The following is a 21,335-nucleotide window of genomic DNA, read 5'->3' as shown; positions in this document are numbered from 1 at the left end:
TGTATATATATGTATATGTATAAAACATATGCAGGGAGAAATCCATTACAACACCAAACAGTTTAGTTAGTTGTCTCATGATTGCTTGGTCAATTCAGTAGAGTACTTTGATATGGTCTCAGAACATGAGGCTGACGCATCATAATGTACTTTCCTCAACTCAGTGACTTTTTCCAATCTATTAATTCTTCCATGGTCTCTCTTTCCATCAATATCCCATGTCTTAGTGAAAAGTTTTGACCCATAATGGCTGATAAAAAGCTTTCAGATGGCCAGGTGCGGTGGCACATGCCTGTAGTCCCAGCTACTCATAAGAGGCTGAGGTGCGAGGATCGCTTGAGCCCAGGAGTTCTGGGCTGTAGTGTGCTATGCCGATCGGTTGTCCGCACTAAGTTCGGCATCAATATGGTGACCTCCTGGGAGCAGGGAACCACCAGATTGCCTAAGGAGGGGTGAACTGGTCCAGGTTAGAAACAGAGCAGGTCAAAACTCCTGTGCTGATCAGTAGCGGGGTCACGCCTGTGAATAGCTACTGCACTCCAGCCTGGGCAACATAGCAAGACCCCGTCTTTAAAAAAAAAGCTTTCAGATGAAGCTACTGAAGGCATCTCAAAGGTGCAAATGTATGATTCTCATGCAACCTTGGGTTAGTGAAGTGAAGCTTTATTCAGTGGCTTCATGAAAATCAAAGAAACAGTTTGGGAAATAGAGGTAATAGCATCAGGGGAATTAGGAATTGGTGGAAGTGGTTTGTCATTATGAAGGACATCAAAAACACCTGTGCAAGATTGTAGATGCACCTTATTATTATTTTTGTTTGTTTTGAGACAAGGTCTCATCCTGTCACCTAGGCTGGAGTGCAGTGGTGCAACCATGGCTCACTGCAGCGTCGACCTCCCACACTCAAGTGATCCTTTCACCTCAGCCTCCAGAGTAGCTGGGACTACAGGTGCACACCACCATACCTGGCCTTTTTTTTTTTTTTTTTTTTTTTTTTGTAGAGATGAGGTCTCACTATGTTGCCCAGGGTGGTCTTGAACTCCTGAGGTGAAGCAATCCTTCTGCCTCAGCCTTTCAAAGTGCTGAGATAACAGGTGTGAGCCACGGTATCAGGTTTAGATGCGCCTCTCAAATCAAAGAATAAAACTGGAAATATGAGCTTTTCCTTTAATGAGGACAAATGGTTTTAAAATTGGGTAATATTGCCGGGCACAGTGGCTCACGCCTGTAATCCCAACACTTTGGGAGGCTGAGGCAGGTGGATCACAAGGTCAAGAGATCGAGACCATCCTGGTCAATATGGTGAAACCCCGTCTCTACTAAAAATACAAAAAATTAGCTGGGCATGGTGGCACGTGCCTGTAATCCCAGCTACTCAGGAGGCTGAGGCAGGAGAATTGCTTGAACCCAGGAGGCGGAGGTTGCGGTGAGCCGAGGTCGCGCCATTGCACTCCAGCCTGGGTAACAAGAGCGAAACTCTGTCTCAAAAAAAAAACAAAAAAAACCTGGGTAATGTTTACTTACCATAGTTAAAGGACAAAGAAAACACTGAAAAACAACAAAAAAAGGCTGGACGTGGTGGTTCATGCCTATAATCCCAGCACCTTGGGAGACCGAGGCAGGTGGATTGCCTGAGCTGAGGAGTGCAAGAACAGCCAGGGCAACATGGTGAAACACTGTCTCTATTAAAATACAAAAAATTAGCCAGGTATGGTGGTGCACATCTGTGGTCCCAGCTACTTCGGATGCTTGAGGCTCAAGAATTGCTTGAACCTGGGAGGCAGACGTTGCAGTGAGCCAAGATCGTGCAATTGCACTCCAGCCTGGGCAACATACTGAGATTCTGTCTTCAAAAAATAAAATAAAATATATATTTTTCCTAACTCCTCTGTCTAAGAAGCTATTGTTCCCTATGCTACTAAATATTTTATGATCTTTTCTAATGTTACAAATCTATAATTTTGTCTTTGAGAACATTAAAGATCCTTTACTTTTTGATTATTTCAAATGTTTTGAAATCATTCAGTTGCCTATACAAATCACGGACAAATGCCTAGTGTAAAAATTATGTTGGAAGTATATCTATTGGTTTTAAAAATTCAACAGTAAGGATCAGTAGCTGCAACATTAGAAAGACGGCGGGGCAAGAGCAAAGAAAAATCTCTTTGGTTCCAGAAAATCTCCTGAAAAAGAGGAAGGCTTATCAAGCCCTCAAAGCCACCCAGGAAAAGCAAGCACTTTAGGCAAAGAAGGAGCAGAGGAAAGGAAAAGGGCTCAGGTTTAAGCGACTAAAATCATTCCAACATGATTCCTGGCAGCAGAAACATGACAAGGTGCATCTTAAACAACTAGAAGTGAAACCTTATGCCTTGGAATTGCCAGATAAACATTCCTTGGCCTTTGTTGTATACATTTAAAGGATTGATGGTGTGAGTTTACTGGTGCAGAGAACCACTGCAAGACTTCGCCTAAAGAAAGTTTTTAGGTTGTCTTTGTAAAAGTCACCCTCTGGAACCTAAAAATGCTGTGTATAGTGGAACGTTATGTGATCTGGGGATTTCCAAATCTGAAGTCTGTCCGGGAACTCATTTTGAAATGTGGACAATCCAAGGTCAAGATATGATCATCCCTCTGACAGACAACACAGTGATTAAGGAGCACCTGGGAAAGTTTAGTGTCATTTGCTTAGAAGACCTCAATTCATGAAACTGCCTTCCCAGGGAGGCATTTCCAGGAGATCTCATGGTTCTTGCGCCCTTTCCACCTCTCAGTGGTCCATCATGCTATGAAAAATAGAGGGGGCTTCCTCGAGGAGACGGGCACACCTGGCTATCAGGGTAAACATGTCAATCAGCTCATCCACCAGTTGAACTAGACCCAGGTGCCAAACTGCTGGTAATTTTTATCAATGAAGTGGAAGCCTGTGTTTTGGTTTCTTTTGAGAATTTTTATCAAGTATCTTCAGAGAAGATTTCCTGCTTTATCTTCAAAACTGGAAAGGAAGGGTCAAAGCAAAGACAGTAGCTTATGTTCATGGCATCACAGTACAGTACAGTTCCAAGGAAAAATTCCAGCGTTTTCTACATTGGCTGCCGCCTCATCTGAAATCAACACATTCCACAGAGGAAGGAGTCCTGCTTTGTTGCATCTTCTGTCTTAGGGTTTAATGTTGATGAATGAGTAACTTTAGATTTTGTACAAGGCTGCCTAAGACTCCTGCAGCAGTTAACCAAGCCCAGGAACATATGCAAATCTGGAGATTTCTGGGGCCTTGTTTAAAAAAAAAAAAAACTTGAAAGATGCATAGGAAGAAAGGCCCTAAAATAAATGTTCACTTGTCAAAATAAAAATTCAACAGTAAGCTTTCTTAGTAAGTTTTTCCTTAAAGGTACATTGTATCCAAACACTCTAAAGCTTAATTTTTTTATGTTAGTGCTAAGATTGGTGTAACTCAAGATTCATTATCCGAACTGGCAGAAATGAAAAGTGATTCAGATAGCTTTCCTAAATCCGAAACTCAATGCAAGAGGTAGCTTGGTTAATTCCTTTCACAGAAGGGATGAGGACTGGGGGAACTGCTTTAGGCAAAGTACAACCATTATCAGATTTGGGTGAATCATACAGGAAAGAAGGCTTACAGATGCTTGACTGAAGAAGGCATTTAAGTACAGTACAACCACCATAGCCCAATGGAGAATGAATACATGAAGGACTCCTAGACATGTAGCAAATTTGGCTGATGTTTCAAACAGTGCCCTAGTCTTGGTCCCCAGTGAACCCACACAAGAAAGAAAACGTACCAAGTTTGGAAAGATTCAGAAACAAAAGTATGCCTTTTGTTCCAGTGGATTTCTACTAGGACGAACAGTAGAAACACGTATGGGCAAAACTTCATTTCCCACTTGAGGGCACTTCAGAGAGTCCACACAGGAGAGAATTCAGTCCACAGAAAGAATGAGGGGAGAACTTTGGCAAAGAAGTCTCTAAGAAAACAGTAATTGATCCATTACACGTGACAGGAAGGAGTGACCAGGATATGCAGGAGTAAATGTTTCAGCGGCGTGACTCAACAAATGTTTGGAAACTCCTCTATGAACTCCAATTTTTTGTTACCAATTGTCCGTTTGGATAAAAGAGGCTGCTAGGCATTTTTCCTCAAACTCTCCAGGGAAATTCAACACTGTTCCAAAAGCTGACAGAAACCCTAGGAGTTTTAGTTTTGACATTTAGTTTGATTCTAAGCCCTCCTGTTCTTCCTCTACAGTTAAAAGATATCTGAGGCTGGGCCTGGTGGCTCATGCCTGTAATCCCAGTACTTTGGGAGGCCAAGGCAGGAGGATCACTTGAGCTTGGGAGTTCAAGATCAGTCTGGGCAACAAAGCAATACCTCATCTCTACTAAAAATAAAAAATAATAAGCCAGGCATGGTGGCACATGCCTGTAGTCCCAGATACTCAGGAAGTTGAGGTGGGAGGATTGCTTGAGCCTGGGAGATTGAGGCTGTGGTGAGCCCGAGCCTGGGAAACAGAGTGAGACCCTTGTCTCAAAAATAGAATATATCTTGCCGGGCGTGGTGGCTCATGCCTGTAATCCAAGCACTTTGGAGGCCAAGGCCGGGGGATCATCTGAGGTCGGGAGTTCAAGACGAGCCTGACCAACAAGGTGAAACCCCGTCTTAAAAAATAATAATAAAAAAATGCTAAAAAAAAAAAAAATATATATATATATATATATATATATATCTTAAGTTCTCAAGATGAGCTTGAGGTTCCAGTCTGCTTAATGGCAGGGAGAACTCTAAGTCTGGGATGGTCCCAGCATTGTACTTACAACTAGTACAGGGAGAGGTCACGAGACTAGACTGGTCAATCATAGTTCTCAGAAATAATCTTGAAGCCAGGTTGCTTCAAGGCTGCTATCTGAACATGCTAAAATAAAGCATCCCTCAGGTTTCCCAGAAATCATCTGCTTGTTTATGGGGGACATATTTGTGAGAACGTTAGTACTAATGTTTTAGGCTAAACCTAGGATTATGTGTCTCTCATATTTCATTTTTAAACCAAGCCTCAATATATTTTGATCTCATGGTTTAAGTAATCTGTCCTCAATATCATCTGATTTCATTTTAGTAACCTGATCTCCTCTCAAGCTACAGAAATCCCTTCTTCCACTCCCCACCCGACAAATTCCAATGTTGTTATGAGACATCATGTTATGCACAGCAGCTGGGTATAGGCTAAGCTAGGACTTTCCCCATGAAGGATTCTCACTCTGCAACTGGAACTATCCTGCTCCTGCCTCCCTGTCCAAGTTTCTCCCCAGTCGCCTGTCATCCCTTAGTCCAGGAAGACAGCTACCTAACTCTCTGCACTGATCTGGGCAAATTTGCTTTTGCCCTGTATTTCATCTGTTTTCTGAGGTAGTTACCAAACCATTCTTTGAAATCCCCTGCACTCATATGAGGAAGGCAATCCCTACCCGCCCCCCGCCCCATACCCCCACAGGCCACTCATCAATAAAAATGTCTGTTTAGTGCATGAGGCAACATGCAGGGAGACAAAGAACAAGGAAAGTAGAATAAGGCACGAGTGGGAGTGGGAGGGAGGGTTGCCTTGTCCCCGTGAACTGACCTCCCATAAGATTTGTCCCAGATAGTAATGTCTTTCTTCCCTATCATCTACAGTCTTGGGAGCTAAGTGGTCCCATTAGTGTTTTTTTTAGCTCAGCTGAGCATCCCCAGAAAGCCAGATTGCTTCTGAAGGCCAAAGGCTAGGTGGAATGAAAAGGGCAAGGTTCCAGAGCTCCAGCAGAATAGCCATTCCTCAACTGCCCTCTTCTAAGCTCTATTAAAAGACAGGCCACGTTATGCTACTAAAACACACGGCACCATCAGTTGTTTAACAGAACAAATGTTTATTTCTTCTTCTCACAAAGTCCATTATCAGTCTAGAGACTCTTGGGAATAGTTGCCCTCCATGCAGTGGCTCAGCGTTCTGAACTGCTTTGATTTCATGGCTCCTCTCTCTGTATGTGGTTCCATGATTAAGGCAGGAAAGGAGAGCACTGGTTTCATGATTAAGGCAGGAGAGCACTGGTCTTGCACCAGCAAAAAAAATAAATTAAAAAAAAGCTTCAACCAGAAGTGAGGCTGTTTCTGCTCACAACTCACTGATCAAAACTATCTCATAACCCCGTCTTAGTGCAAGGAGCAGGAAAGCAAAAGCATTATTTTTACTGTTTACTAGAATCCAAGTTCTATGAGGGGATGAAATTTTGTCTTTTGGCCACTCCTTTGTCCTGAGAGTATAGGACAGTGCCTGGCAGATCATAGGCCTTCATTAAATTGAATGGTATGAATAAATGTAGTGCCAGGAAGAAAGCCACATATGATCTGGGAGAAGAAACAGAATCCTGGAGGTTTAAGGTTAAGAAGGTGCTGGGGAAGAGCCAGGCAGACCAGAGCTTCAGAGGTGGCTGTACTTAAGAATAATTAGCATAGGCTAATTATTATTAGCCTATATTTCTATTAGCCAGGCGCAGTGGCTCACGCTCCCAGCACTTTGGGAGGCTGAGGTGGGTGGATCACCTGAGGTCAGGAATTCAAGACCAGCATGGCCAACAGGGTGAAACCCCCTATCTACCAATAATACAAAAATTAGCTGAGCATGGTGGCACACACCTGTAATCCCAGCTACTTGGGAGGCTGAGGCAGGAGAATTGCTTGAATCTGGGAAGTGGAGGATGCAGTGAATCGAGATGGTGCCACTGGACTCCAGCTGTGGTGACAAGAGCAAACCTCCATTTCCAGAAAAAAAAAATAATACTTAGTATAATTCATTTCAGAAAACAAAATAAAATTGCTGCTGTTAGTTCCAGACCAATAGCTCAGATGGCTCCTGTGACTTACTTCATAAAGCACTGAAGCCAAGAATCAAATCAACTTAGCATCACCACAACCACAGTTGCTCAGCTCCTAAATGGAGCTGTGATAGCCACAAATGCATCCGCTTCTTTAGTGCAGTCAGTCAGCCCAATCTATCACCAGGGAGGAGGGGAAAGGAGCATAAACACACATGAAATGTGCATCTACTACGGGCCAGTCTGTTTTGGATGCTTTACTTTCATCAATCCAGCAAATCCCCAGAACAACCTGAAATTGAGTGTTGTCTCTACTTAAGAAAATGGAGACTTATTCCAGTCACCAACCAAAAAACATAAAAGTTTTTCTTTTGCTTCTGAGACAGACTCTTGCTGTCACCAAGGCTGGAGTGCAGTGGTGCGATCTCGGCTCACTGAAACCTCCGCCTCCTGGGTTCAAGCGATTCTCCTGCTTCTCCTGCCTCAGCCTCTCGCATAGCTGGGACTACAGGCACATGCCACCATGCCTGGCTAATTTTTTGTATTTTTAGTATAGACAGGGTTTCACCGTGTTAGCCAGGATGGTCTCGATCCACTGACCTCGTGATCCACCCGCCTCAGCCTCCCAAAGTCCTGGGATTACAGGCATGAGCCATCACGTGCAGCCGAGACGGGGTCAGGCTGGTCTCGAACTCCTGACCTTGTGGTCAGGGTGATCTCAAACTCCTGACCTCGTGATCTGCCCGCCTCAGCCTCCCAAAGTGCTGGGATTACAGGCATGAGCCACTGTGCCTGGCCAATAGAAGTATGTTATAAGCTGGAAATAGATATGTCATCCAGGCTGGTTGTGCAGGGATAGCATAATAAATTTGTCTTGCTACTTTTGCCTTCATATCTGATTGATGAAGCTAAATAACAGTCAACAGACTCTCTAGCAATAAGGCCCTGTACCTCTGAGCAAGTCCCTGTACTTTTTTGAGCCTTAACTTCCTCACTTACAAAATAAGAGGTTTGGAAGACATCAGTTCTTTAACCTCTTTCCTGATATACCTAAAAGCTCTAACAGAAACACACCTGAGTCACTGCTGTAGTTAAACAAGCAAGTTGTAAGAAAATCCACAGGCTATACAGGACTTTTGACAATCCATCAAATGTATCACCTGAGGCTGCTGTTAAATGCTGTGCTGGAAAGAACAAAGACAGGTAGAGCTTACAGTGTAGGACAAAACAACATAGATGTGGATTTGCCCATCCTCACCCAACACTCAGCACCAGTTCCCAAATCCTTTATGTAGGGAACCGTCTGCCGCTGACTAGAAGTCCAGTCTCTATGCCAAATGAGCCATAGAATCCTGCCTGCAGCAAACACACTCCAACTCCCAAACAAACAGTCTCTTAATAATAACAAAAAAAGCCAAATTAAAAAGTAAACAAACAAAACCCTGAGAAGTTGATCCTTAACTCCCACTAATTTTCTTTCAGGCCTTGGGCAAGTACTAATTTTTATAGCTGCTTTATCATCCTATTGACATTGCAAGGCAGGGATGTAACAAGTCTAGTTTCTTTTAATGCAGATAATTCTTCTTTACATCTAATATATATTCCATGGCTACAAATTCCAACTTGTTTCCCCATGATCCCATTAGAGATGTTTTCTATTTTTCCAAACACCACCAATGGGAGGCATAAGATAACGCATTATTAGTTCATCTGGAGATTCCCTAGTGGTGAAGTTAACAAGATTTCATCACAATAAAAACTGTGATAACAGGATCCAAGAGCAGAAGTTGCCAAAAAGTTCAAGAAGGAACTCAAATGACGTTGAATTTTGTGAACAGTGTCCAATGACGAAAGAAAATCCAATTTGGTTCTTGGAACACTTTACATTATAATTTATTTCTGCCTCATGAGACTATTGAAATTAGTAAGCTTCCTACCATGAAGAAAATGGTATACAATTAAACATGCATGTTACCATTCTTTTTGGAAGACCATGCTGCAAACATTTCTATTGGATATGTTCAAGAATGACTGGAGAGATCAATGCAAAACCAACAATGTTTACTTCTGTGACCACAGAAGAGTACTGATTGGCTGCAGAGGAAATCTTCATTCTTTTCTGTGAAACATATGTTTATCCCCCCACATTTTCTGATGTAAAATTTTTCAAAGTTTGTTATTTTGTTTTCCATAAACTTTAGTGTCAAGCTCCATTTGGCAAATATCTTCAGAATGAGGGCACCGGACAAGCTTCTCTTCACAGGTGGAGTTTCTGGTGTCTAAGAAGGCTTGACCGCCTGCTGAAGTTTCTCCTGCATATGCTACAAGTATATGGCTGCTCACCCGTGTGGGTTCTCCGGTGTTTAATAAGGTGGGAGTTCTGACTGAATTTTTTTCCACATTCATGACATGTGAAGGGCTTTTCTCCAGTATGAGTTCTTTGGTGTGTATGTAGATTTGTATTTTGACTGAAGCTTTTCCCACACCATGAACATTTATATGGCTTGATTCCTTGGTGTGTTGTTAAGTGCTTATTAAGATCTGAACTCCATCTAAACCTTTTATCACACTGTTGACATTTATAGGGTTTCTCTTCAGTGTGAATTCTTTGGTGCTTAATAAGGTCAGAGCTAACTCTGAAGGTTTTTCCACATTCCTGACATTTAAAAGGCTTCTCTCTTGCACGATCTTTCTTGTGAAGATCCATAAGTTTCAGTAGCTCTTGTTTCCAGGTTGAAAGTTTTTTTCTTTTCTTCACTGGAAAATCTTGGTGCCATTTCCCTACTCTGTGCATATCAACATGATTTTCTTTGCCTGCTATTTTCTGGGGAACTTTCACTTTGGCCTTTTTTGATATGATGTCTCCTGGTGCTTGTATTTCTAAGTCAGAAAGAGATATAGGCTGATGATTTTCAGTGTCATTTTTGAGCTTTAACCCTGTTGGAATAAACATAATCACCCATCTGTGTCCCAGAACAAGAAAATCACAGGAATATAAAGAAAAATTCAATGATCAATTGAAAAAAAAAAAAAAGGAACAGAATCCTAAAATGTTAAGCTCTTCCAAAAGTTAATTATCAAGGCACATTCCTCCTCTTCCCATGGTGTATTTACCTGTGGAAGATCCTCTGGCACTATCCTTAAACTCCTGGGATACTTGAACCCATGGTTCTTCCCCTTGCTCTAGACAGGAGATCACTTTAGGTTTGGGAAGCACGAATAATGCTGTGAAATGGACAAAATGAGGTCAAGGACAAGTAACTTAACAGTGAACTGGTCCATTAATCCCAGAGTATTTCAGGATGACCAAAGACATTTTACAAATTGTTACTCCAAATAGTTAAACATCCAGTATCATGTCTATACTACCCTGTACCTATAGGTAGATAGGCAAAGCAGAAACTAAGAAATAAACTGAAGATGGATCAATGAAAAGGATATAGGGAATAGGAATCCAATACATGTTCTCCTTTTTTTTTTTTGAGACAGAGTTTTGTTCTGTCACCAGGCCGGAATGAAGTGGTATGAACTCGGCTCACTGTAACCTCTGCCTCCCAGGTTCAAGCAATTCTTCTACCTCAGCCTCCTGAGTAGCTGGAACTACAGGTGCATGCCACCATGCCCAGCTAATTTTTGTACTTTTAGTAGAGTCGGGGTTTCACTATACTGGCCAGGATGGTCTAGACCTCTTGACCTCGTTATCCACCCGCTTCGGCCTTCCAAAGTGCTGGGCTTACAGGTGTGAGCCACCGCGCCCAGCCCGCATATTCTCCCTCTTTTGCCATCAATGCCCGATATCCAACCAAGAGGGAACCAAGCTCCAGAAGTTGCAGGGAATATAAGCTGGTCTTATTAACTCTCTAGGACTCAGCCTGAGTAAGAGCAGTTATAGCAGAGCCAATGTGAAGGATGCTGGCTTGGGTATCATAAGCACAAATTATGGCTATTATAATTACAGTTACTTTTTATTTAGCCTTTATTCTTTAGCCACAGGCCCTGAACTAGAATAGATTTCTACCATTCCTATAGATTACTGGTTCACATGCAGGTAGAGGAAATAGACCAAAACCACTTAGTGAAATTTCTCTAATTTTGGATTTCCAGGTATGAACCTCTGTCACTCGTTAATTCAATAAACATGTATTGAGTGGCTATGGTTCATCAGGCACTGCTTGAGGGCTAGGGATACAGAAGTAAAGAAGACCCCTGATTTCATGGAGCTTACATTATAGTAGAGGGATGACACAATCAATAAACAAAATAATGTCAGGGAGTGATAAATGTGTTAAAGAAAACTAAATCATGGTAAAAGAGTATTTAAGATTCTGCTCCTGTGAAGCTATTTTAGATAAGGGTCTGCCAGGCTCAGTGGCTCACTCCTGTAATCCCAGCACTTTGGGAGGCCAAGGTGGGTAGATCACTTGAGGTCAGGAGTTCGAGATCAGCCTGGCCAACATGGTGAAACCCCGTCTCTTAAAAAAAAAAAAAAGAAAGAAAAAAAATAGATAAGGTTCTGTGGGACACCCCTTTGAGAAAGTAATACTTGAGAAGAAACCTAAAAGTGAGTTTTGCCACATGGTCAAAAAGGGCTTTCCTTTGCAAGGCAAAGGAAAAGCAGATATGAGCCTGGTGAGTTCAAGTAACAGAAAGGTGACCAGTGTGGCTAAAGAGGACTAAGCGCACAAGGGCACCAGTAGCAAGACACATGGGCAGAGATGTTCGTAGAAACCAGACCATGGAGGGTCCTGAGGCCTTGGTAAGAAGTTTGGATTTTTTTCCAAATATTTTAAGAAGCATCCACAGGCTTCTGAAGCAAGGAAATGCAATGATCTGATTAGGTTTTCAAAAGATAATCTGGCTTCTGTTTTCTACACAGGTAACAGGCACCTGAGCTCCTCTCGCCTCAGTCCCAGGTGATTCCCAGGTGTGGGAGGACAACAGGGGCACCTGTTAGAAAGCTACTGACAGACCTGCTTCAAGAGGACACTGGCTTAGATCAGGATGCTAGCAGTGCAAGGGGCTGAAAGATGGTTGGAGTCAGGATATGTCAAACTAGAGCTAAGAAAACATGCTAATGAATTAACAGTGGGGTATGATGGCAAGATCAGGGTAAAAGATGACAGTACTTTGTTAGCCCTGAGCAACTGGATAATGGTGGTGCCCCTTACTGAGATGGGAAGAACATGGAGAAGACTTGGGGAAAGGGAGAGGGTAGGGATGCTCCGTGTAGGATAATGAATGAGCATGTACATTTGGAAAAAGCTCCCCAGGTGATCTGGATACACTACCTACATCCTCCCCTACACCATCTAGTTGAGAATCAACCAGCTCCTAGAACAGTGAGACCCTCTCACAGGGGTTCATTCTCAGTAAGCTGAGAACAGATTACTCAACTTCTACACAAAAAGAAGGCAGAATCTTTACCTAGAGAGAGGACAGTCTCATAGTTTTCCTGCATCACATCATTGTAGAGGGCCTTCTAAGTGTAATCCAGTAACTCCCATTCTTCCTGGGAAAAATATATGGCCACTTCTTCAAAAGTCAAGAAGCTCTAAAGAAGACAATGGACTTCAACTCTAAACCTGTTACTGCAGAAGCAGCCTAACTGGCTATGAAGTGCATGGTAAGCCAGCCACTAAAGGAATTAACAGAACATGATTTGAAAAAACAAAGAGGAGAAGGCAGAAAAAAAGGAGCCAAAGGATCAGCAAACAGCCTGGGAAGAACCCAGTTCCCTCTGGGCCAAGCCTAATTGTCCAGGGTAGAACCTCTGAGGCTAACATGCCTCAGGGCACATGCTGGGCAGTGTGGGTCTTGGGCAGCAGGGAAAGGCAGATAAGGTCATGCTCAGGTAGGCCTACACTGCTGGAAAGCACAGCTGACCTGGGACTGCGGCAAGAGGAGCTCCGGTACCACTGTCCAGTCTTCAGTGTTTGTCTGCTCAGGAAAGACTAAAATCTGTTGAGCAGGCACAGCTGTGGGTGGAAAAGAGCCAGAGGCCATTTCTTTCTGCCTATGAACATCCTTAGCTCATTTCTAAAATATAGAAGATCTGGATTTTTTCTGGAAAGAGAGCACACCTTCTTAAAAGTGTATACGGTAACCAAAAATGGCCTTCTCTTTGTAAATTAGAACCAAGTGTCTACCAGCCCCTAGAACTGGTTCCCCAGATGATTAACTTCAGTTTTCCTAAGTAAAGTTACTAAAAGGATATATACGTGGTTTTTTCCCCCCTGGCATGATTTAAATTGTTCTGAGTTTAGCAAAACACAGAAAAAATACTCCGTTTGAAATGAAAATGAAGTACTCAAGGACCCCAGTGTGCCAAATAAAAGAAAACAGGAGGGTAAAAATGAACTCGACAAATTCAAGTAACAGCAAGGAGACCAGCTAAGTGGATGGTGAGGACTGAGCAAAGGCCTGAGGAGCAGATGAGGGCAGGCAGGTGAACAGGAACCAGACTGTGGAGTGTCCTGGAGTCCTGGTAAGATGAAACCTTTTTTTTTTTCCCCTAAATGTAAGTGACCACAGGCTTTTGGAGCAAGGAAATATCATGATTTGATTAGGTTTTTAAAAGATCAATCTAGCTTCTGTGTAGCAAACAGACTGTGGGAGGGCACGAGGAGATGCAGGGGCACCTGTTAGAAAGCTACTAATGTAGGCCTGGTTCAAGTTGACATTGGCTTACACCAGGATGCTAACAATGTGAAAAGCTGAGACATGGCTGGAGTCAGGATATGCCAAAGTGGAGCCAAGAAAACGCTAATGAATTAACAGTGGGGTATGATGGCAACATGAGGGTAAAGGATGACTGTTACTTTGTTTGCCTTAAGCAACTGGATAATGGTTGTGCCCCTTATTGAGATAAGGAAGACATTGAAGAGAAAGTTTGGTGGATGAGAGAGCGAAGGGATTAAGAACTTCATATAGGATAAGCAATCACGATGTGCATTTGGAAAAAGTTCCCCAGGTGATCTGCATACACACACCTACACCCTCCCCTACACCATCTAGTTGAGAATCAACCAGCTCCTGGAACAGTGAGACCCCCCACTCACTGGGATTCATTCTCAGCAAGCCAAGAATACTCAACTACATAAAGGAAAGGGAAAATCTTTACCTAGAGAGATGACAGTCTCATAGTTTTCCTGCATTACATCATTGTAGAGGGCCTTCTGAGTGGGATCCAATAACTCCCATTCTTCCTGGGAAAAATACATGGCCACTTCTTCAAATGTCAACAAGCTCTAAAGAAGAGAATGGACTTCAGCTCAGACCCTGTCACTGTTTAGAAGCAGCCCAACCACCTGGCTATGAACTGCATGGTAGGCCAGCCGCTAAAGGAATTAACAGAACACAATTTTTTTTAAGTGAGAAGGCAGAAAAAAAAGGAGCCCACAGTCTGGGAGTTTTGCCCAGAGGAGAACACCCAGGGCTAACACATCTCTGAGCTCCTCCTGGGCAGCCTGAATTGTGCATAGCAGAGAAAGGTAGCCCTAAACAGCTGGAAAGCACAGCTCACCTGGGACTCAGGCAAGACGTGCTCAGGTGCCACTGTCCAATCTTTGGTGTTTGTCTGCTCAGGAAAGGTTAGAATCTGTTGAGTAGGCACAGCTGTGAGGGGGAAGAGCCAGAGGAAATCTCTTTTATCTATGAACATCCCAAGCTCGTTTCTAAAATACCGATCCTGACTTTTTAAGTACAAATGGGACACGTGTGGTGTGTGTGATGCCTGAAGCGGCCTCTTCATAAATAAGAATGAATTATCTACCAGCTCCTAGAACCAATTCCCCAGTTAACTGTTTCCTCAGTTTTTATGACAGAAATAAAAGGAAAAACCCTTTTTTCTCTCATATTTTTCTGAGGCAAAAATTAAAGGTATCTTAAATGAAGTACTCAGGGACTCCAGTGTATGGTAGGAGATGAAGTGTTTTGTCTTTTGTTATGTTTTTCCTGGTACACATTGTTTTCACATTCTGCCACTAACAGCCCATCTGATCCCAATTCTTTCTGTATTTTATGAGGATAAGGTGGCCCCCATGCCTTCCCACTACATTTCTTTCCTTTCTCTCCACTTTTCTAAGGAACAGAGTTCTCGATGTTATTACCAAGAGTTCTGTGGTTTAGATATTTCTGTTCCCTAGGCCAACCCCCACTTACGTCCACAGTTGGTATTTCTACTGCTGTCTGCAAGAACATCATAGTTGCTATCAAGGCTGGTTTTACAAATCCAGAGCAAGGTATTCAAAAAATGACCATGACATTTTGGCTGAATAAACTATTATCACAGCTCCCAGAAGCAAATTATCAAGAAGCTCCTTACCCCTCTCATATACAGGCTCAGTCTCTTTATGAGTATTCCTGCTCAGCTGTTCTTGCAGATCCTGGTATGTCTTCCAAAATGCTTCATCTTGGGATACGCCTACTGGTTGGGACTCCTCTGGCTTCAGCCTCAAACTTGAGGCCTCTGCTGTTTCTCCCAAGAGCACTACCTCCTTTCGCAGCTCAGGGACTGCAACCTAGAAATAATTCCCATCCTTGTTACCACACAACTTACTTTTGGTTTGTGGGGGTGGAGGCAGAGCAACAGGTGTACAGCCCACATCGTGGGAAGTATAAGACACAAAAGGAAATGACAAAAAGGCTTAAAGAGATATTGGGCCAACAATGTTCCACAAGTAACTATCCACAAATCTGAGAAAATTAGGGTAAAAGGAAACAAGCTGTGGTGCCTGACAGCCCTGGAACATAGCTGCTTCTACTCCACTGTATACGGTCCAGGTCAGGCCACTGGCAGGGTTGGGCAGGCCACTCATTCTAATGCTGCCTTGTCAGGCCTTTTCTCTTGACTTCAGTACCACAGTTGTGGTTTTCTAACTTCTAGTTTTCTCTAAAAATTAAAGAAATGAATTTAAAACTTTTCCTTTCAGCCTGATTATCCCTATAGCCAGGGAAGGTTTTCAGAAAATGGGACAGAATGGAGAAAAGGGGCAAGAGAGAGGCTCCAACCTACCTCCAAATGATTTTGACACCAAACATAGGTCCTGCCCTGTATTCTTCCCAGCAAACCTGAGGTCAGCAGATGTGTCACCACCTACCAGGGGCATACCCTGGCTCCCTACTTGTCAGCAGAGCCAAGGAACAACCATTAAAGGAAGGTAGTAGAGGCTTTCATCTACTGTAGGGAGGTCATCACCCCTCAGTGCATTTCTTCTCCTTGGCCATTCTGTTGGGATTTTTCCAAATTTGTTTCCCTTTTTCCTATTTTTCCTTTTCTTTGCAGTCTTCCCCTAGTTGTCCAATGATTTTTCCTTTTTTTTTTTTTTTTTTTGAGACAAGGTCTCGCTCTGTCATCCAGGCTGGGATACAGTGGTGCAATTATGGCTCACTGCAGTCTCAACCTTTCTAGGCTCAGGTGATCCTCCCACCTCAGCCTCCCAAGTAGATAAGACTACAGGCACACACCACCACGCCAGGCTAATTTTTGTATTTTTTGTAGAACTTCACCATGTTGTCCATGCTGGATTTTTCCTAATTTTTAAAAACATGTTTTTTTGGGACTGCGTCTTACTCTGTTGCCCAGGCTGGAGTGCAGTGACGCAATCTCAGCTCAATATAACCTCCGCCTTCTGGGTTCAAGTGATTCTCCTGCCTCAGCCTCTTAAGTAGCCGGAATTACAGGGACACAGCACCACACTTGGGTAATTTTTGTATTTTTAGTAGAGACGGGGTTTCACCATGTTTGTCAGGCTGGTCTTGAATTCCTCCTGATCACATGATCCACCCGCCTTGGCCTCCCAAAGTGCTGGGATTACAGGCATGAGCCACCATGCCCAGCCTAAAAGATTTTTTTTTAAAAGGGACAAGATCTCACTCTGTTGCCCAGGCCAGAGTACAATGTTGCAATCATAAGTCACTGCAGCTTCAAAATTCTGGGCTCAAGCAATCCTCTCACCTCAGCCTCCTGGGAAGCTGGGACAAGAGGCATAAGCCACCATGCCTGGCTTATTTTTCTTTTTTTTTCCATAGCGACGAGGTCACACTGTTGCCCAGGCTGGACTCAAACTCCTGGGCTCAAGTGATCCTTCCACCCCAACCTCCAAAGTATTCAAAATACAGGTGTGAGCCACTGACCCTGGCCAATTTCCCCTTGTCTTTAAATGTCGTTGTTTTCCTATTCTCCTTCTTGTGGATCTGCTTTTTTTTTTTGGGAGACAAGGTCTCACTCTGGCACCCAACCTGGAGTGCAGTGGTGCCGTCTCAGCTCACTGCAACCTTGACCTCTTGGGCTCAGGTGATTTTCCTGCCTCAGGCTCCCAAGTAACTGGGACCACAGGTGTGTGCCACCATGCCTGGCTAATATTCATATTTTTTGTAGAGATGGGGTTTCATCATGTTGCCCAGGCTGGTCTCAAACTTCTGGGCCTTAGGGGATCTGCCTGCCTCAGCCTCTCAAAGTGCTGGGATTACAGGTGTGAGCCACTGTGCCCAGCACCCTCTTTTTTTTTTTTTTTTTTTTTGGAGACAGAGTCTTGCTCTGTCACCCAGACTGGAGTGCAATGGTATGTTCTTGATCTTGGCTCACTGCAACCTCTGCCTCCCAGATTCAAGTGATTCTCCCTCCTCAGCCTCCAGAATAGCTGGGATTACAGGCACCAGTCATCACGCCTGGCTAATTTATTTATTTTTGTAGAGATGGGGTTTCACCATGCTGTCCAACCTGGTCCTGAATTCCTGACCTCAGGTGATCCACCCATCTCAGCCTCCCAAAGTTCTGGGCTTACTAGTATGAGCCACTGTACCCGGTCTCCCTCTTTATTGTCTTTTATTCTGTCTAAATACTCAAGTTCTGTCTCTTTGGCCAAGCCAGACTAGGCCCATCACCTTCAATTCATCCTGGCTCCAAAGAGGGCAAAAAGCAACTCTCTTTCTCTAAGGCCAGGGAAGTCTCTGCCACAATCTATGAAACCTGGGGAGTGACTTTTCTGTAAGCCTGTAGTTTCAAGTCCCACCTTAACTGTCCTAAAAAAAATCAGTGACCTAATTCATGTAATTTCTCAACTAACTGCCACCATCCCTACTATATCCACCTTCATCCTATTCCACTGTACATGACAGGAATCTTTCTTCTCACCCCATTCCATGTTTGACCAGATTCCCTCTGCAAGTGTTCTACCAGAGCCACAGCCTCCTCAATCCTCTGTGGATGGTGCTTCTGTATCCGAGTCTGTGTCTCCCTGGGCAGAATAGTCAGGAACTGCTCTAGCACCACCAGTTCCAGTATCTGCTCTTTAGAGTGGATCTCTGGCCTCAGCCATAGATGACATAATTCTTGAAGTTTGCTGACAGCCTCATGGGGTCCAGCTGCTTCATCATAGGTGAAGTTCCGGAAGTGCCAGCAAGAGCTCTTAGGATCAAGACTGTCCATTTGAGGAGATGTACTCTGATGGAAGCTCTCTCTTGCGGGCCCCTTGGTCTCCCACAGAGCCCTGATCTGAGGGTCCAAGTATGCAGCGACTTTCAGATCTACCTTCATCATTCTGCTCTAGGAATTTCTGTTCCTGTGTTAAGACACCTGACTGGTACCACCTTTGACAAATGAGATCCCGTCTAGTCTCGTACAAAAGCAGTAAAAGGATCTTCCTTCCAAAAGCACTGAGGACAGGGAAAAAAAAAAGTACATATCAATAAGAAAGTCATGTGAACTTCATCACTTGCTACTTAGGGGAAAATGAACAGAAAAGGTGTTCTGCTTTCCCTTCAAAATCAACTAGCAGGCCCTTTTTTTTCCACCTTTTCTACTATTCAGCTGAAGCACAGCACAAAAAAGACAAATGCTAGTGGACGACTGTCATTTTTATCAAAAAAAAAAAAAAATTTTAAGAAAGGTTGGTGGGTGAGAAAATTGGCACCCACTGGCAGAAAGGTGTTTTGGGATATTCCAAGGATTTAACTGGTGTGCCTACTATCCCATTTTCTCCATAAGGAAAGAATAGGAGAAAATGAGGTTAGAAGAACATTCTTAGATTCTGTTAAATTTTAACAGATCATCTCAGTCTGTCTCAAGTAACAGGAGTACAACTTTTATGACCCTTTATCCTCTTGTGAAAATGGAAGCCTTGAATTTATAAACACTTTAAGCCAGGTGAAGTGGCTCACACCTGTATTCCCACCACTTTCGGAGGCCAAGGTGGAGAATCACTTGAGCCCAGGAGTTTCGGACCAGCCTGAGCAACACAGCAAGACCCTGTCTCTATAAAAAACAAAAACAAAACAAACAAACAAACAAAAGCCAGGATGGTAGAGCACATCAGTAGTCCTAGTTCAGGAGGCTGAAGTGGGAGAATCGCTTGAGCCCAGGAGTTCAAGGGTGCAGTGAGCCACGATCTCATCACTGCACTCCAGCCTGGGTGTCAGAGCAAGACTTTAACGTAAAAACTAAAAATAAAGACACCTTTGAGAACATTTCAGATTTTCCATTGCAGGAATTCAGACAAAAGAGCTGAGGCAGTGAGACCAAAATACAGTAGGACCCTCTATCCAAGGGGGGTTTCAGTACATTCAGTGAATGCCCAAAACCACTGACAACACCTAACTGCACTATACTATTTTCCTATGTTTACATAGCTATGATAAAGTTTAATTTATAAATTAGGTACAGTAAGAGATTAACAATAATTAAACACTGTAATAAGAGTTATTTAAAACTGGCCAGGCGTGGTGGCTCATACCTGTAATCCCGGCACTTTGGGAGGCTGAGGTGGGTGGATCACCTGAGGTCAGGAGTTCAAGAACAGCCTGGTCAACATGGTGAAACCTCTTTTCTACTAAAAATACAAAAATCAGCGAGGTGTGGTGGTGTGGGCCTGCAGTCCCAGCTACTCAGGAGGCTGAGGCAGGAGAATCGCTTGAACCCTGGAGGCAGATGGTGTAGTGAGCTGAGATCGCACCATGGCACTCCAGCCTGGGCAGCAAAGCGAGGCTCCATCTCAAAAAAAAAAGTTATTTAAAACTTCTGAACTGTTTATTTCTGGAGTTTTCCATCTAGTATTTTTTGAACAGTAGACAGCAGGTAACTGAAACCCAGATAAAGTGGGGGGTAAGGGGGCGTACTACACAAGGAAGGTAAAAAAATTGCCTATTTTCATACACTGTCTCCCAAGTAAACAAGATGCTCAGCATTCTTCTTTGCAAGACACATAAAGATGAGATGATTTAGACGAATTTTTGAGCGTGCTTAATTGATCTGAAGAAAATTACAAAATGTCAAGTTGTAAAAAAGGATATGTGGTTTACAAAATATCAAGTAGTTAAAAAAACACAAAAACTTGGCCGGGCGCGGTGGCTCAAGCCTGTAATCCCAGCACTTTGGGAGGCCGAGGCGGGTGGATCACGAGGTCAAGAGATCGAGACCATCCTGGTCAACATGGTGAAACCCCGTCTCTACTAAAAATACAAAAAAATAGCTGGGCACGGTGGCATGTGCCTGTAATCCCAGCTACTCAGGAGGCTGAGGCAGGAGAATTGCCTGAACCCAGGAGGCGGAGGTTGCGGTGAGCCGAGATCGCGCCATTGCACTCCAGCCTGGGTAACAAGAGCGAAACTCCATCTCAAAAAAAAAAAAAAAAAAAAAAAAAACACAAAAACTTTGTGTTTCGTTGCTATTTGTTTACAAAATATTAACTCAAATGGGAGTTGTTAACGACGAAAGTGAAACCTTCTGCTGACTTTATATTTCTCCAAAGGTCATTTAGACTTCCAAATGGGGCTGAGGAGAGCCGTGAGCCTGACTTTTCCTGGGGTGAGCCAGCAGAAACGGCACCGAAATTCTGCCCAGGATGCCACCGATATTCAAAGTGGCCAGTTCCTTGCTGCCCACCCCGGCTCCGGAAGCACGGAGGCACTTCCTATGTTTCTGCATCAGCAGAAGCTGCTAGCCCCGAGGCTCAACCAACCGCATAACATCCGCCGGACAAGGAAAAGCAGGCGGAGGCGGGAAAGGGTCTCATGCAGCAGCTGCAGGCACTGCTGCCCGCCAGCATTCGGATTCGCCACAGCCTATGTCTGCGACAGGCGTGCCCGTGGGCACTGGGCAAGCAGGCAGTGTCCCAGCGGGCTTCGGCCGCGCCTCTGGGCTGTGGCTGCGAAAAACGGGAAAACAGCTTCCCGAGCCCGACGGTAGCCCCGCCTCAAGCTCCAGTCCCGCGGTCCGTAAGCGCCGCGGCCGCCGTCAACGGAAAAAGGCTGCCTCCCTACAGCCGCCGGCGTTTCAGGGGCTCCAGGTCTGAAGCCATAAGGGAAGCCGCTTCTCGGTTACCTCGGGCAGGTCGGCTTCAGTGGAGGCCGCTCCTCGCTTTCTGAGGCTCAAACACAAGCCGCCGCCCGGAAGGCCGCCGATTTGAATAGCGCAACCGCCGGTGTCCCACTGCCCTGTCCAGCTGCGGAGGCCGAGCACCGGCCGGAAGCGGAAGTGACTC

At 44.1% G+C, this 21,335-nt stretch overlaps 1 protein-coding gene across 9 annotated transcripts; it reads right to left on the bottom strand.

Moving 5' to 3' along the window:
- Nucleotides 1–5,893: 5,893 nt before the first annotated feature.
- On the bottom strand, nt 5,894–21,311 carry ZNF75A (zinc finger protein 75A). 9 transcript variants are annotated; one of them, XM_012441718.3, is made up of 8 exons: nt 21,176–21,262; nt 19,997–20,104; nt 17,993–18,513; nt 15,182–15,377; nt 14,381–14,472; nt 13,979–14,105; nt 9,973–10,083; nt 5,894–9,795 (listed from the first exon to the last, which is right to left on the bottom strand). In XM_012441718.3, exons 3-8 carry the CDS (start codon nt 18,395–18,397, stop codon nt 9,116–9,118), a joined length of 1,611 nt encoding a protein of 536 aa, XP_012297141.1. In that variant the 5' UTR covers nt 18,398–18,513; nt 19,997–20,104; nt 21,176–21,262; the 3' UTR covers nt 5,894–9,115. The 9 variants fall into 9 exon arrangements, with proteins under 9 accessions (XP_012297141.1, XP_012297142.1, XP_012297144.1 ...); XM_012441719.2 differs by lacking the exon at nt 19,997–20,104 and having other exon boundaries at nt 21,176–21,311; XM_012441721.3 differs by lacking the exon at nt 21,176–21,262 and having other exon boundaries at nt 5,894–9,738; nt 19,997–20,316.
- Nucleotides 21,312–21,335: the final 24 nt, after the last annotated feature.

Source organism: Aotus nancymaae, unplaced genomic scaffold, assembly GCF_030222135.1.
Source record: "Aotus nancymaae isolate 86718 unplaced genomic scaffold, 86718_ANA_hifiasm-v0.15.2.pri h1tg000049l, whole genome shotgun sequence".
Lineage (NCBI taxonomy): Eukaryota > Metazoa > Chordata > Mammalia > Primates > Aotidae > Aotus > Aotus nancymaae.
The sequence above is the reverse complement of the archived record's forward strand: the minus strand, read 5'-3'. Positions and strand labels throughout refer to the sequence as shown.

Bases quoted from the DNA above. Each gene is read 5' to 3' on its own strand.
- ZNF75A (XM_012441719.2), bottom strand. From the start codon at position 18,397: ATGATGAAGGTAGATCTGAAAGTCGCTGCATACTTGGACCCTCAGATC. The intron at 15,378-17,992 runs GTGAGAAGAAAG...AATTATTTCTAG, and splicing joins CTGGTCAAACATGGAATGGG to GTTGCAGTCCCTGAGCTGCG. The intron at 14,473-15,181 runs GTAAGGAGCTTC...TCCCCCTCACAG, and splicing joins TGAGCCTGTATATGAGAGGG to CTGTGCCTACTCAACAGATT.